This window comes from Ursus americanus, chromosome 11 (assembly GCF_024610735.1).
Source record: "Ursus americanus isolate L20-20 chromosome 11, mUrsAme1.1.p, whole genome shotgun sequence".
NCBI lineage: Eukaryota > Metazoa > Chordata > Mammalia > Carnivora > Ursidae > Ursus > Ursus americanus.
Window position 1 is genome coordinate 67,292,785 of NC_142137.1, and position 13,154 is coordinate 67,305,938.

Sequence of the window (13,154 nt, forward strand, 5' to 3'; positions counted from 1 at the left end):
CATTTACAACAGTCTGATTTCAGTGACTCTGTTTCTTTAGTTTCAAAATATTCAAATCTGGCATTGAAGCATTTGAGAGCTAGCGCTCTGAAACTCCAACAGGGAGGTCTTTCAGAAATAAAGTTTTACTTCAGTGGCATCTCTGAACAGAAGTTACCTTCTAAAGAGCAAAGGAACATCATGGTTTGTCCCTTCATTCCTCTCTCCACCGTGGCACATTTAGACATTTGCCACCAGTGGGGCTGAGGTTACCAGTAGGAGCGTGTAATCACTTTGTTATCTGCTCCACTAGCTTAAATCACAAAAGCAAAATATATGGACAAAAAGGTCATCTCCTTCTGGAACTAGTTCCAGTGGCTGCTAGTTAAACTCTACTACAAAAGAGGTGAACATTTATAGAAGCATGTATTTTTATAGTTGAAATTTCCTAATATGGTCTTTATTCAAAAATGTAGATGAATACCAGTCTCCAAAAATAAAAGTACGGATGAGATATTATCACTGGTTCCAAACCGTAAGTCTTCTGAATGATTTTACATCTTCTTCCTACCACCTTTGGCTCGTGGCTTGGTTCATTTTAAATTACTGGTAGTGTGTTGTATTTTTAAATAATTACATCTAAAAATAGTTTAGAATGGAGTACACTGATATTAAACACCGCCTGCAATGAGGTCCAGCCATTGAGTGGATATGGTCTGAGGGCCAGCAGGTTTCTACCAGCCTATTTGGTTCTCGGGGTACACATGGCAGAGGGAGTATTTTCCTGGCCCCTACATGAAGCCTGCAACAGTGAAAATAGCAGGAAAAATATGAGACAGAAATTTATTTCTTCATCCATTACCGAAAGTATTTTGGAGGCCAGTTTTATGGGAGGATTTGAGCATTGGTTTATAGTTTAAAAAAGAAAGGAAAGAAGTTTTTGCTTCATTTGTAGGAAGACACTGGGCAAAGGCCAAAACTTTGGTAACAAATACATTTACTAATAGTCCCTGAGGATCTGCTTGTGACAGGTAGCATGTGAGAACCTGGGCTGCAGACCTGTCCTCGAGAAGCTCATGGTTCAATGGGAAAGACAGGCTTGCGAAAACAAAGCAAAGTTGAGAGTACTGAGGGGCCATGGTAAAGTGAGATTAATTCCATGTGGTGGGTCCCCAGAGCCTTCACACATGATGTCTGAGCACCTGTTCTATCCCAGACACTGTACTGGACATTGGAGATAAAATATAAGTCACAGTCTTTGCTTTGCTGTAAGAGGACCTGGCTGTGCATGGCGTGCGTGCATGTGTGTGTGTGTATGTAGGTTGGGGAAAGGATGAAGTCGCACATTTCACTTGAGACATGTTGGTTCTGAAGGGCCTTTGGCACATCCAGGGGTCGGTGGCGGGTAAGAAATATCAGATGTGGGAGTCTGGAGTGAAGGGAAGAGGCCTGAGCAGGGAGCCAGCCCTGAATAGGGCCTTTGAGGCCATGCACACAACTGTGATCTCCTAGAGAGGGAAGACAGCTTAGGGCCAAGCTTAGAAGAGACGGAGCTGGGAAGGAAGAGACAGCACCAGCCTGTCTAGCGTGAGGGAGTAGAAGCAGAGATGGATGCATGTGCCTATTTGTGTATTCATTATTATTAGACTTTTCTGTCTTGTTCTCTTAAAGTGCTTTGCTCACATAAGCTTTGTCTCATTGGAAGTGATTAGGCATGAAAAGAACTTGAAATAGAGGAGATTTTTTAAAATCTGATTTCATGTTGTATCAGTGTTCTTCAGTTATCTGTGACATACTTGTTCCCAAACAGAGTAACTTCCTCCATCATTGCTTGACAACTAGACTGTTAGTGCTGCGTTTTCCCTTCTCTCTGATCGTAATAATGCATTATCTTCCCAGGAGAGCTGTAGTTGGGATTGATTCATGGTGGAGAATTTGGGGGCTGGCTTTAGTGTAATGTTGAACACTGATGCCTCACTAAATCACCCATCCTTTATTCAGAAATTAGATGTCTATTCTATTGTCTGGTATCTGTTCTTCTCTAAAATGGAAAAATGTGAGCATTACTCAAAAGATACTCCATGCAGAAGCATTTCCTCCCTCCCTTCACAAATACTGACTGCCATGTGTCATCTACTATGACAGGCCCTGGGGAGATAGTAGTGAGCTGAGCACACATAGGCCATGTCCTGAGAAGCTTATAGCCTAGCATAGAAGTCAGACAAATCAAATATTACCATAGTAATATTTGAGAATAGTAATGATCGCACCAGTGGAAGACTAGAGTAACGTGACCCTATAACAGGAGGGGTTGGGAACTCGTTTGGGATTGATACATATTAGTTGTGAGTGCTTGTGAAGAATAACTGTTGGCCGTGGCCTGCTAATGAACTATCTTTATTAGAAACAGCACTTACAAATGATAAAATAACCCCTTCACCCAGCACCAAGATACATGGCTGCACGTCAAGACAGACTTGAGCAATGAAGGAGAATGTGGAAAGGGGGACAAAAACAGCCTGCTTCCTGGGGACATCACCCCTGACATTGGCCTTAGAGCGAGGCTCCCACATGTCTTTTTCTTTTGAAATATGTAAATTAGGGGCTCCTGGGTGGCTCAGTTGGTTAAGTGCCTGTCTTCGGGTAGGTCATGATCTCATGGCCTGGGGATCGAGCCCCACCTCAGGCACCCTGCTCGGCGGGGAGTCTACTTCTCCCTCCCCTCTCTCAAAAAATACATAAAATCTTTAAAAAAAAGAAATACATAAATTGTACATTGCAGTTAAAGTTACGAGAAGTCATGTTCCATCTTTTTCACCACTGAAACTGCCTGGTGAGCACATTCAGTGCCTCCTCGTCTGGGGCTTCAGCAGGTCTGACCCCCCACTCCGATGCCCCCGTCCCTCTGTGTCTTTGCCACGTGAGGTCTTTGCAGACATGCCAGCCGGTACTTAGTTTCTCCATTGGCAGCCAAAGATTCAACGTCTTCCAAAAGGTTTCATTGTGTTTCTAGTAGTTTGTGTGGTTTTTTTTAAGCCGAGTGCAGTAATAGATTCCTCACTGCCCTTGGAGAAAAACAATTTAGCCTTTTTTTTTTTTTTTTTTTAGTTTTCAGTCATTAAAATGTAGATATGTTTAAAGGAATATTTGGTGGACAGTCAGTTTATTCTAAAGCAGCTCTGTAAATTCTGTGAGCTTTTTACTACTTAAATGAAATATATCTTCCCTTGCAGTTGATCTATCTTAATCATCAGGATTGATGTCCTAAAAATGCCTTTTGACGGTCAGTGACTTGACTTCATTTAACAATAAATACTATTAAGTGCCCTCAGCCACCAAAGCTGTTAGGTACCAGGGGGACAGCTGTGGACAGTCTTTGCCCCCAAAGAACTTAATGTCAAAATCTTAAGAGCAAAAAGAGGAAAGGACCTAACAAGCCCTTAAATAACTTTCCCTTTGTGTAAATCCTAGTCTTTGCAGTGAACTAGCCCAGTGGCCTGACCACTTAAGGGCCTTGTCAGCTGCCCCAACTTCTCAGGTTGTTTCTGCAACTGTAGAATAGAGAGAAGTTGCATGCTTTTCACAATCATTGCTGATGAATGCACAGATCTCAGTAAACACAAAAATGCCAAAAAAAAAAAAAAAAGAAAAGAAAAGAAAAAAAAGTTTTAAATGCCAACAGATACAGAAACTATAGAGCCCACCACACAAAGCAGAAGAGAACACAGTATATTCCCCATAGAGGTCCTGCTTTCCGTGGCCCTGAGGTTCCCCTTGGTTCATCACCTTGGTATCATCCATGGATGAACCAGCTAGAAGACACAACTCATGTCGGGGGCTTCTAGCAGCTGCGAGAGGCTCCTCTGCTTGCTGCCTGATGGAGGTGGGTTAGCCCTTCCTCTGCCCTGCCTGTGCTTTCACTCTGACCACGTGCTTGTCTGCACCGCTGGCACGCTCCGCAGTGTGTGCTCCAGGGCCAGGGGAAGTGAGGGGAATTCTGTGGGGGCAGCCCTCTGCACACCAGGGTGTCAGGCCCACCTGAGCTCTGTATGGACAGTGCTGGATTATTTTGACAATACATGAGGTAAAGCTGTTAGCATAGCGCTAAGCAGAAAGTAAGCACTCAGTGAATGTGTTAATACTGTTAGTACATTATAACATTAATTATTAATTAATACATTAATACCAATATTATTCTTAGTTAAATAGAACATGAGACAAACTATTTCAGGAGCATCTTCTTTCCAAATGTGGTTAGATAACCTGCTTATATAACCAGTTGTGTTTTCTCTTTTATCAAACATACAGATGAAGTTTTTCTTCTAAATTTGAGAAATTCTTACTGAACCTTTGCTGCTGCTTTTTTTTTCCCCAGAAAAATAAATATCATCTTCTTAACCCTTGATCTCCAACGAAAAAACCCAAACATGCAAACAAAAACAACCCACAAAAAGCGAGGCAGTGATTTTGCTGGTGTTATTTGTCTGTATCCATACGGCATAACAAATGTGTTTATTTTGCAATTAGTCACATTTCAGTTTAAGAGGACTAAAATTCCTGCAATAATCGCCAGCTGAGTTTCTGGTACTTAATGCTTTGTGTATCCCCTCAGCTACTTAACTGCTCTGTTTTTTTAGTCCTAAATACATTTTGTCCTTTTAAACAAGTTGAGGTGACGACGTTTGCCAGGAACCGCAGTCCCTCTCCTCATCCGTCAAGGGTCCTGGTTGTTGCTTGCAGGTGCTGTTTGGCACGGCTGACGGGCAGGTGATCGTCATGGACTGCCATGGCAGGATGCTGGCCCACGTCCTCCTGCACGAGTCTGATGGCATCCTCAGCATGTCCTGGAACTACCCTGCCTTCCTGGTGGAGGACAGCAGTGAGAGCGACACCGACTCGGACGACTACTCCCCGCCCCAAGGTAGCCGGCAGGAGGAGGTGGGAGGGTTAAGGTGTGCCATACGGACAGCACGCTGACTTTTTGGGAAGGGCTCCGGAGACGCCAAGGCAGGGTGGCGGAACGTCTAGGGGTTTGACTCGGCTGTCTTCCCTCTGCCTTCCCTTTTCTCAGAATCACTGTGCAGGCTGATGAGGCTCCATTGGCTTAGGTGTCGCTAGACATGAAATGACCCTTTCTGTGTCCCTAGGGTGTTGTGGGGCTTAGCTGCTTAGCGAGAATGAAGAGAGCTGGAGATGAGAAATGCTGTGCTATTACTATAACTTAATCTGTGGTGTTCCAAATCCCTAATGTCATTAAAGCCCGTAGCTTTAGTTGTGTGAGAAAAGGATTAGTTCTGCCGGTAATATAGGCCAGTACGCTGGGCTGCCATCTGTGCCCCGTCTTATTTATTTTGGGCGAAAACTTCCTTTTCTCAGCTCAGAAGAACCTGCCTTCCCCCCCATAAGCCTCACAGTGGTGTTAGCTTAGATCCGTTGGCATCCAGTTTTTTAACATTCGGGGTGTCAGGGAAAGGTTTCAGGCTCTGGGTGGGGGTAATTTCAGACTTCAGCCTCCTTTGCCTTTGCAGTGTCTTTTACCCCTCAAATATGTAAGAGACCCCCCCCATCCACACAAAAGCAGAAGCCTTTGATGGTCACGCTGGCCATCACCAACAGTAGCATTCAGCCCTGGCTTCCTCGGGGCTTTGGCTCTTCCCCAATACTCCATCCCTCTTTTTTTAAAGGCAAATATATTATGAAATCATGGCAGATTAGACGTGGCCATACTGCTGCAGGACTTCTGCCCTCAGCCTGGACAGCTGCGTCCACACTGCTCACCGAGCGCCCTTGATGGGCTGGACGATTTCTCCCCTTTCCTGTGACTGTGGGCAGTTCATCCTGTGAAGGGCTGGTCTAGAAAATATTCTTTAATTTTGTCCCCCAACAGCATCTACCTGCATTGGTACTTGGAGTGCTCTCATTTTATCTTCTCCTGTCCCAGACGTGATATAATACATGGTGCTTCCCAGAGACAGACGCATACTCATTCAGTCATTCATTTAAGGAGAAGATGATGTTTGCACAGAAAAGAAACTGTAGATGGGTGGTGGTGTTTCAGGACGGGTGGGGCTTGGGGGGGGCAGAGAGAGTATTTCCATTTGAGAAGTCACCGTGCCCTTTCCTAGTAGGACCCTAGCCCTGAGTGAAGTGTTAATCATTTCTCCAGCCTCATAGTAATAAAGTCAATGTCTTACAACATTGGGTATTTTTCAACATACTTTGAAAACAGAACTTGACTTGCAGGTTTACTCAGCCACATGTATTATGGGAAGAAACAAGATCCAGAGAGCAGGTTCAGGATAAGACCAAGAATAGAACTTAGTCCCTGGCTGCTACTCTAACATGAGCCATGGGGCAGTTGGGAGGATGACTGGGATTTACCTTTCACATAGAGAAGGGTTTTCCTTGGTGGCCCAGGGAATTTGAGCATAGAGGTGGGTACCTACAGCAACTTAAAGTGAAGCAAAGGAAAGTAACAGCTGAGGATCCTCCACGGGCGGGGCTGAGTTGGGGGTGAGCGTGCGGATGTCAGGCCGGCCCACTCTGGATGGCTGCCAGGGATGAGCTCAGCATGGGTGTGAGGCCTCCGGGGTTCTTCTGAAAGGGCCCTGATTTATCCTGGCCTGTGGGAGGGACTGACTTTTACTTTTGAAACAACATGTGGAAGAATCCAGAAAATGACCCATCACTGCTTTTCCTTAGCATCCATGAGTACTCCTTGACCTTACAAAGCAGAATTTTCTTTATACTGGCTGTGCACTGCAGATGTAGCAGAATTCCTTCTGAGCCACATCCAGCCTTGGCCTTTCTCCAAATTTGGGGTCTGTTGTGGTAAAAACTTGACAAAGAACTCAGAGTGGCTGCTGTGGCTCCTCGTTTCCTATAATGTTCAACGAGAGAGCATTAGCGTTGAAAAGCAGCTTTTCTCTCTGCATTGGACCAGGATTAAGAACTTGTTTTCGTCCCTCTTCCCACCATCCTTACACATAATATGACATTAAAATAATCGATGTTTACACATCATTAGAAACATGACACATTAACACACAAGTTAATAATCTTTCCACACGTATTCTCACCACCATACAACAGAGCCCAAGGCACCTCACTTGGTGCCTCCAGGGCTAGCTGTCCCCATCCTTCTCCTCACGCCAGAGTGCTCTGGTAAGCATCCCTCTGATGGCCTCGTGTAGGTTGTGCGTGGGGTAGAACACGGCCGTATTCAGTAACACCCCGGCCCAGAGTCTGACCTGCGGTGTCAGGCGGTTTTTCAGGCCGTCTGGATTGGGGTCATGTGTCCATTGCCTCCTTTTCACTCAGCACTTTTGTCCCGGCAGATGGTCCAGCAGCGTATCCCATCCCGGTGCAGAACATCAAGCCACTGCTCACCGTCAGCTTCACCTCGGGGGACATCAGCTTAATGAACAACTACGATGACTTGTCTCCTACTGTCATCCGCTCAGGGCTGAAAGGTACAGAAGGCCGCATGGGACCCCAGGCCCACACATCAGCCCTACGTGCGTTTGCCTTCCAGTGGGTGTCCAACACCCGGTCCTTATCCATTCCCATCCCTGTGCCTCTGCAGTGACCTCTTCCGGGCTTAGTGGAGTCCGTTAATGAAGGCGATTTCCTTTCGCTCCTCTGCTTATCTGACCAGTTGATACCTAGGCTTATCTTGAGGAGGGATTCCTGAAGGTCTTTGTCTTTCTGTTCTTTTCCTACTATGACAAGAGTGATCTTTCTCAGGTGTGTGGTGTTCGCCCCTGTCTGACATTCTGTCTGTACGGCGTCAGACCTCAGCGCCTGCTCTTCCCGAGGCAGCAGGCTGTGCACGGCACAGCTTCACAGAGGCCCCTGTTACGTTGAGGCTTATTAAGGAGCTGATGGTTGTGTGGTAAAGTTACCCCAGCAGACTGTGGACGTTCCATGGTTGCCAGACTGAGGCACTGATGAAAACATCAGCCGCCAAGGGCTGACACTTTCCTGACAGATGTTATGAAATCTGTTATCATACGAGAAAATCACTGTCCGTGGGCATTTGGTGTGTTCCACATTTTGCAGTTTGGAATGTTTACTCATGTTGTGACCCTGATGAGTTCTTTGGAAAAACAGTTCTGTCTCTTCAGGATTAAATGGTACAATGTAGAAGTTTCTGGACTTCCTCTGGTCTCAAGTTAAAGGGACCTACTCTAATCTGAATTGGAAGGTCAAGGGCAAACCAGAACCTGCAGTTCAACTTGCTACTGTCATTCAGAGCTGGCCCTCAGAACAGACAGTCCTGTCATGTGCTTCTTGTCTGAATTATTCAGGAATCACAGGGATAGGGAGACTTAAGTGTATATACTTAACTGTTGATTGGCTGGAATGCATCATATCTGTCTGCACATCCCCAAGCACTTAATATTTCTATTTTAAAACTATAGAAATTTAAAAAAAGATTTTATTTATTTATTTGAGAGAGAGAGAGAGCATGAGTGGGGGTAGGGGCAGAGGGAGAGGCAGACTTCCCGCTGAGCAGGAAGCCAGACATGGGGCTCAATTCCAGGACCCTGGGATCATGACCTGAGCTGAACGCAGATGCTTAACCGACTGAGCCACCCAGGCACCCCAAGACTATAGAATATTTTTAGAAGTTCTGCTCCCTTTTATGGGTGTCCCATTTTGCTGTTTTGAAACTATAATTGTAAGGAATTATTTAGCCTATAAACTCCTGAGGGATGTGAACTATGTAGAAGTCCCTCTTTATACCACAAATGGACTCCCTTAGAAGCTGAGTATTTTTTGTGTGTGACGATGATGAACTTAAATTCCTTGGGCTTTTCTGTGTTCTTTTCTGAAAGTTCTGACCTTTGTGGAGCTAAAATGCAGGGATGGTCATCATAAATTCTCACATATATTTAGTAATCCAGGCTCTTCTTTTCTTCTTCAGAAATTCTGTTTTCAGGGGCGTGGGTAGCTCATTTGGTTAAGTGTCTGCCTTCTGCTCAGATCTTGATCTCGGAGTCCTGGGATCCAGCCCCGTGTTGGGCTCCCGGCTCAGCGTGGAATCTGCTCCCCCTTCTCCCTCTGCCCCTCCCTCACAGCCCGTGCTTTCTCTCAAATAAATAAATAAAATCTTTAAAAAAGTAAAGAAACTATTTTTTTTAAAGATTTTATTTATTTATTTGACAGAGATAGTGACAGCCAGCGAGAGAGGGAACACAAGCAGGGGGAGCGGGAGAGGAAGAAGCAGGCTCATAGCGGAGGAGCCTGATGTGGGGCTCGATCCCATAACGCCGGGATCACGCCCTGAGCCGAAGGCAGACGCTTAACCGCTGTGCCACCCAGGCGCCCCTAAAAAAGTAAAGAAACTATTTTTAAAGCTTTAACCAAGTTGATTAATTTCATCAGAACTTGCCTCTAGTCTGGAGTCCTGAACTGTGTTCCCTACTAAGTATCTGATCAGGACTGAAAATAGCATACTTACCACTCAGTTCTGCTATGTTCTTTATATAGCAAATTTTTCTAATTCTTTGCCATCTTGCTTACCTATGGAAACTATTTTTTTGGACATATTAGTTTGTTTCCTGTCTTTCAAACTAAATTGTATTGAAGTAGCACTGCCAACACATCCCCACCAAGCGTGTGCTGGACGATTAGGAAGACATATGAGGTAGCTTGTGAAGGAGACCCAGGGAGGCCCTCCCAAATGTGTAAGCTTTTGACTTGAGTTTTATTCTAAAAATATGGTCAAATTTAGCATTCTTTTCATTGCCTGACTAGAAATCTAAATCTAATATGAAAGTATTTTCAACCTTACACTTTCATGGGCAAACAAGCTTTCGCACAGAGTCTTCTCGATTATAAGAAGTTAGATGAAATTTAAGTGAGTTGATGTCACCTGTTAGGTGCTAGATATAGGCACTTTCTTCTGTCTTAGTTTCAGAGTATTATGAGAACTTGGTCTTACTTGTAGTATCAACAGCAGTGTTTTTTTTTAATTCATTTGTTTTCTTTTTGTCCACTACGTTATGGGGTATGTTAATAAATACTGGGAAGAGGTAGCCAGAATGCTGCCAAGATGGCACGTGGCAACTTTCTCCATCCACGGGAATCTATCCTATTGTGGACAGGTCAGTCGCTTGTCACATAAGGTGGACTGAAAGGGTCTAGTCTTTGTCTGTTAGTGTTTCAAAAGAAATATCATCAGAGAACTTTTCCATTGAATTAATATGACTCATGATATTTCCTAATTTATTACCAACATGGTAATTTATGTCATTGCAGAAGAACACAGAATGGTAAATAGCTCATAGTCCCCACGACTAGCTTCTTCTCCACAACTATCCAACTTCGTTTTCATTGCAGATTCATAGGGTGGTCGGTAATTTTGCTTTGCAGATGTTTGCTGAGGAAATTCTGCCTTGAGGAAAAATCTACAGAGTATCCCAACTTTGGGGGCTTCTGTTTATCACACAGTGAGCCATAAATTAGTTCACCTTATTTGGGGTTTTTACCCTCTGTCGTTACTATACTCTTCCTTGACAATTTGGGGGGGGGGGAGACTTCCCTCTAGAAATCTTGCATTCTCTGACTGGGGCCCTATAAATTAGATGGACAAAAGATAGATTGACAAGAGAAAAGAAAACAAGTTTATTAACACATGCACTGCATTTACCTGTGGAAGTGTTCAGAGATGAGTGACTCAAAGGGGTGGGTAAAACTTGGTCTTATGTAGCATGTTAACAAAAGAATAATATGTTTTTGGAGAAGTGACAAGACAAAGGGAAAGGACTTGAAGTTTCTAGGGCAGCAGACTGTGGGAAGGTAAACATATGGGGATCTAATGGAAGATAGGGCTCCTTCCTGAAATTTGTAGATTCTCCTGGTGCTGTCTGTGGGCTGATAAGGATCTAGAGATGTCTCCAGTGATTAACTTCTGTCCTTCCTGGTCCGGGCGCGGGGGGGAGGGGGGCTTCCCCAATTTACATCCTGCTTTTTGGTAAATAGGGAGGAAGAAGAGAGCTTGCCTTTTTTTTTTTTTTTTTTTTTTAAATATCTGCTGTTTCTCAATTGCCTTTGGCTCCAAATAGTTTTTATGCCAGTGTGGCATATTTCGAAGTGGCATACTCTGCTACCCTTCAAGGAAAAACAGTCCAGTGATGAGCTCAGAAATCCTCTGACCTAACCAGTTCCTCTCTTGTAGAAAGCAAGCTCTCAAAGGCACTGCTCATTTCACCCCATATTTGTCTTAAAATCAAAGAATTTAAACCCCTAGGCTTTGTTTCTTTGTTTTATAGAATTTCCTCTTTTTGTCATTTCATAGAACACACTGAGAAAGTCAAGAGGGAGTTTTGATTTTGAGGTAGAGTGGTTTTGGTCAGTGGTCCTCTCTACTCCTCTAGTTGGGGCTGATAGAGATTGTACCCGTCTTCCTCACAGAGTACGTGCTGATGTTGTTCGGTCCTTAGTATGTTCACCAGAAGCACTGTTGGTAAAATAACATGTACGTTTTTTTTTCTTTACTATTACACACTTTCCTACTTTGTGCACCTGCTCACTTCTTCCTCTCAACACACAATCCATGTACACAAATGCAAGTACACACATATCTCATGATTAGTAAAAAGGCCAATCATCAACATGGACACCCAAGGGACAAAGGCCCCTGTGAGCCTCAGACTTCTAGCCAGCAGCTGCAGTACATGTGGTGTTTGGTAAGAGTCCTGTTCTTTCTCCACTAGTACTTGGCTTTCTCTTTTTGACCCAGCACTAATACCACATGAAGGGCTCTTGTTAACACAAAAGCGCCAATTTTCTCATTGCTTAATACATGTAAAATTTGACCCTCCAGCCTTTTACCAAAAAAGATCCATAAGGTTGTCTGGCTAAAGTAGAATAATGTGACTATGTTAATGTTTTTTGTGTACAATGTTTAAGAGACCTAAAATCCACAAACACCTCAAAATCATCAAGAAAGGGGCGCCTGGCTGGTTCAGCTGGTAAAGCACGCAACTCTTAATCTCAGGGTTGTGAGTTTGAACCCCATGTTGGGCGTAGAGATTACCTTGAAAAAAAATCAGCAAGAAAAATTGGTACTTGAGGAGGATGGGCCTCTTTTGTGCCTTGGAAATCCCTACATCCCTAGAGACTCTGCTAAGAACTTCAGGAAAAGTGAAAAAAGGATTACTAAATAAAGCATTAGTTCATTCTTTCTGGCTTATATGTATATTTCAAGATCTTATTTATTTATTTGACAGAGAACGCGTGCGTGCACGTGCGCGCGCACAAGCGGGGGAGAGGCAGGCAGAGGGAGAAGCAGGCTCTCCACTGAGCTGGGAGCCCGATGTGGGCCTCAATCCCAGGACCCTGATTTCATGACCTGAGCCGAAGACAGACGCTTAACTGACTGAGCCACCCAGGCGCCCATCTTTCTGGCTTACATTTTAAAACAAAGTTTTAAAGGTTTAAAAATTACAAAATTATTACTAAAAGATTGGGCAAAGGTATTGGGGATTTTTTTCTGGTCTAACATAAGACGGGCATAGCTTACAAAAACTTTCTAGGGGCGCCTGGGTGGCGCAGTCGTTAAGCGTCTGCCTTCGGCTCAGGGCGTGATCCCGGCGTTATGGGATCGAGCCCCACATCAGGCTCCTCCGCTATGAGCCTGCTTCTTCCTCTCCCGCTCCCCCTGCTTGTGTTCCCTCTCTCACTGGCTGTCTCTCTCTCTGTCGAATAAAATCTTAAAAAAAAAAACAAAAAACTTTCTAGGACAGGAAAGCTTCTGTCCTGACCACATCTAGGTTTCTGTATCCTTCTTCATCCTAGTGAAATCTAGAAAGTGAATTAAATATGTGATTTCTCTTTCATTCTGTGGTAATCTGTAAGGATTTTAAACTCCTGCCCTTGGAATTCAGCCCCCGTGGAAGTACTCACACACCCCGGGTTGACACTGCACAATCTCCAGTGTTGTTTTCTTACTCCCATTCCTGAGTTCTCTGTGTCGGGTTTTCTGAGGTGAGCGTGTTTCCCCTGGTGCCTGTGGCCCATCGTGGGCATCAGGACTGGCTTGCACTGTGTGGCACGGGGCCTCGGCCCTTGACGCTGCTGCTTGTGTGATCAGCAGAACAAGAAATGGAGTTATTCCTGTGGAACATGTTCTTTTTTAAAGAACGGCTTGCCTGTGGCGACCACCG

The 13,154-nt window shown here is 44.5% G+C and overlaps 1 protein-coding gene across 7 annotated transcripts in view; it reads left to right on the plus strand.

The window, feature by feature from the left end:
• TULP4 (TUB like protein 4) overlaps window positions 1–13,154 on the plus strand; it is a 230,431-nt gene that overhangs the window by 182,049 nt on the left and 35,228 nt on the right. For all 7 annotated transcript variants that reach the window (XM_087865628.1, XM_087865624.1, XM_087865625.1 and 4 more), the window contains 2 exons: window positions 4,720–4,900; window positions 7,317–7,451. In XM_087865628.1, coding sequence (XP_087721754.1) covers window positions 4,720–4,900; window positions 7,317–7,451 — 316 coding nt within the window. The remainder of the gene's footprint in view (window positions 1–4,719; window positions 4,901–7,316; window positions 7,452–13,154) is intronic.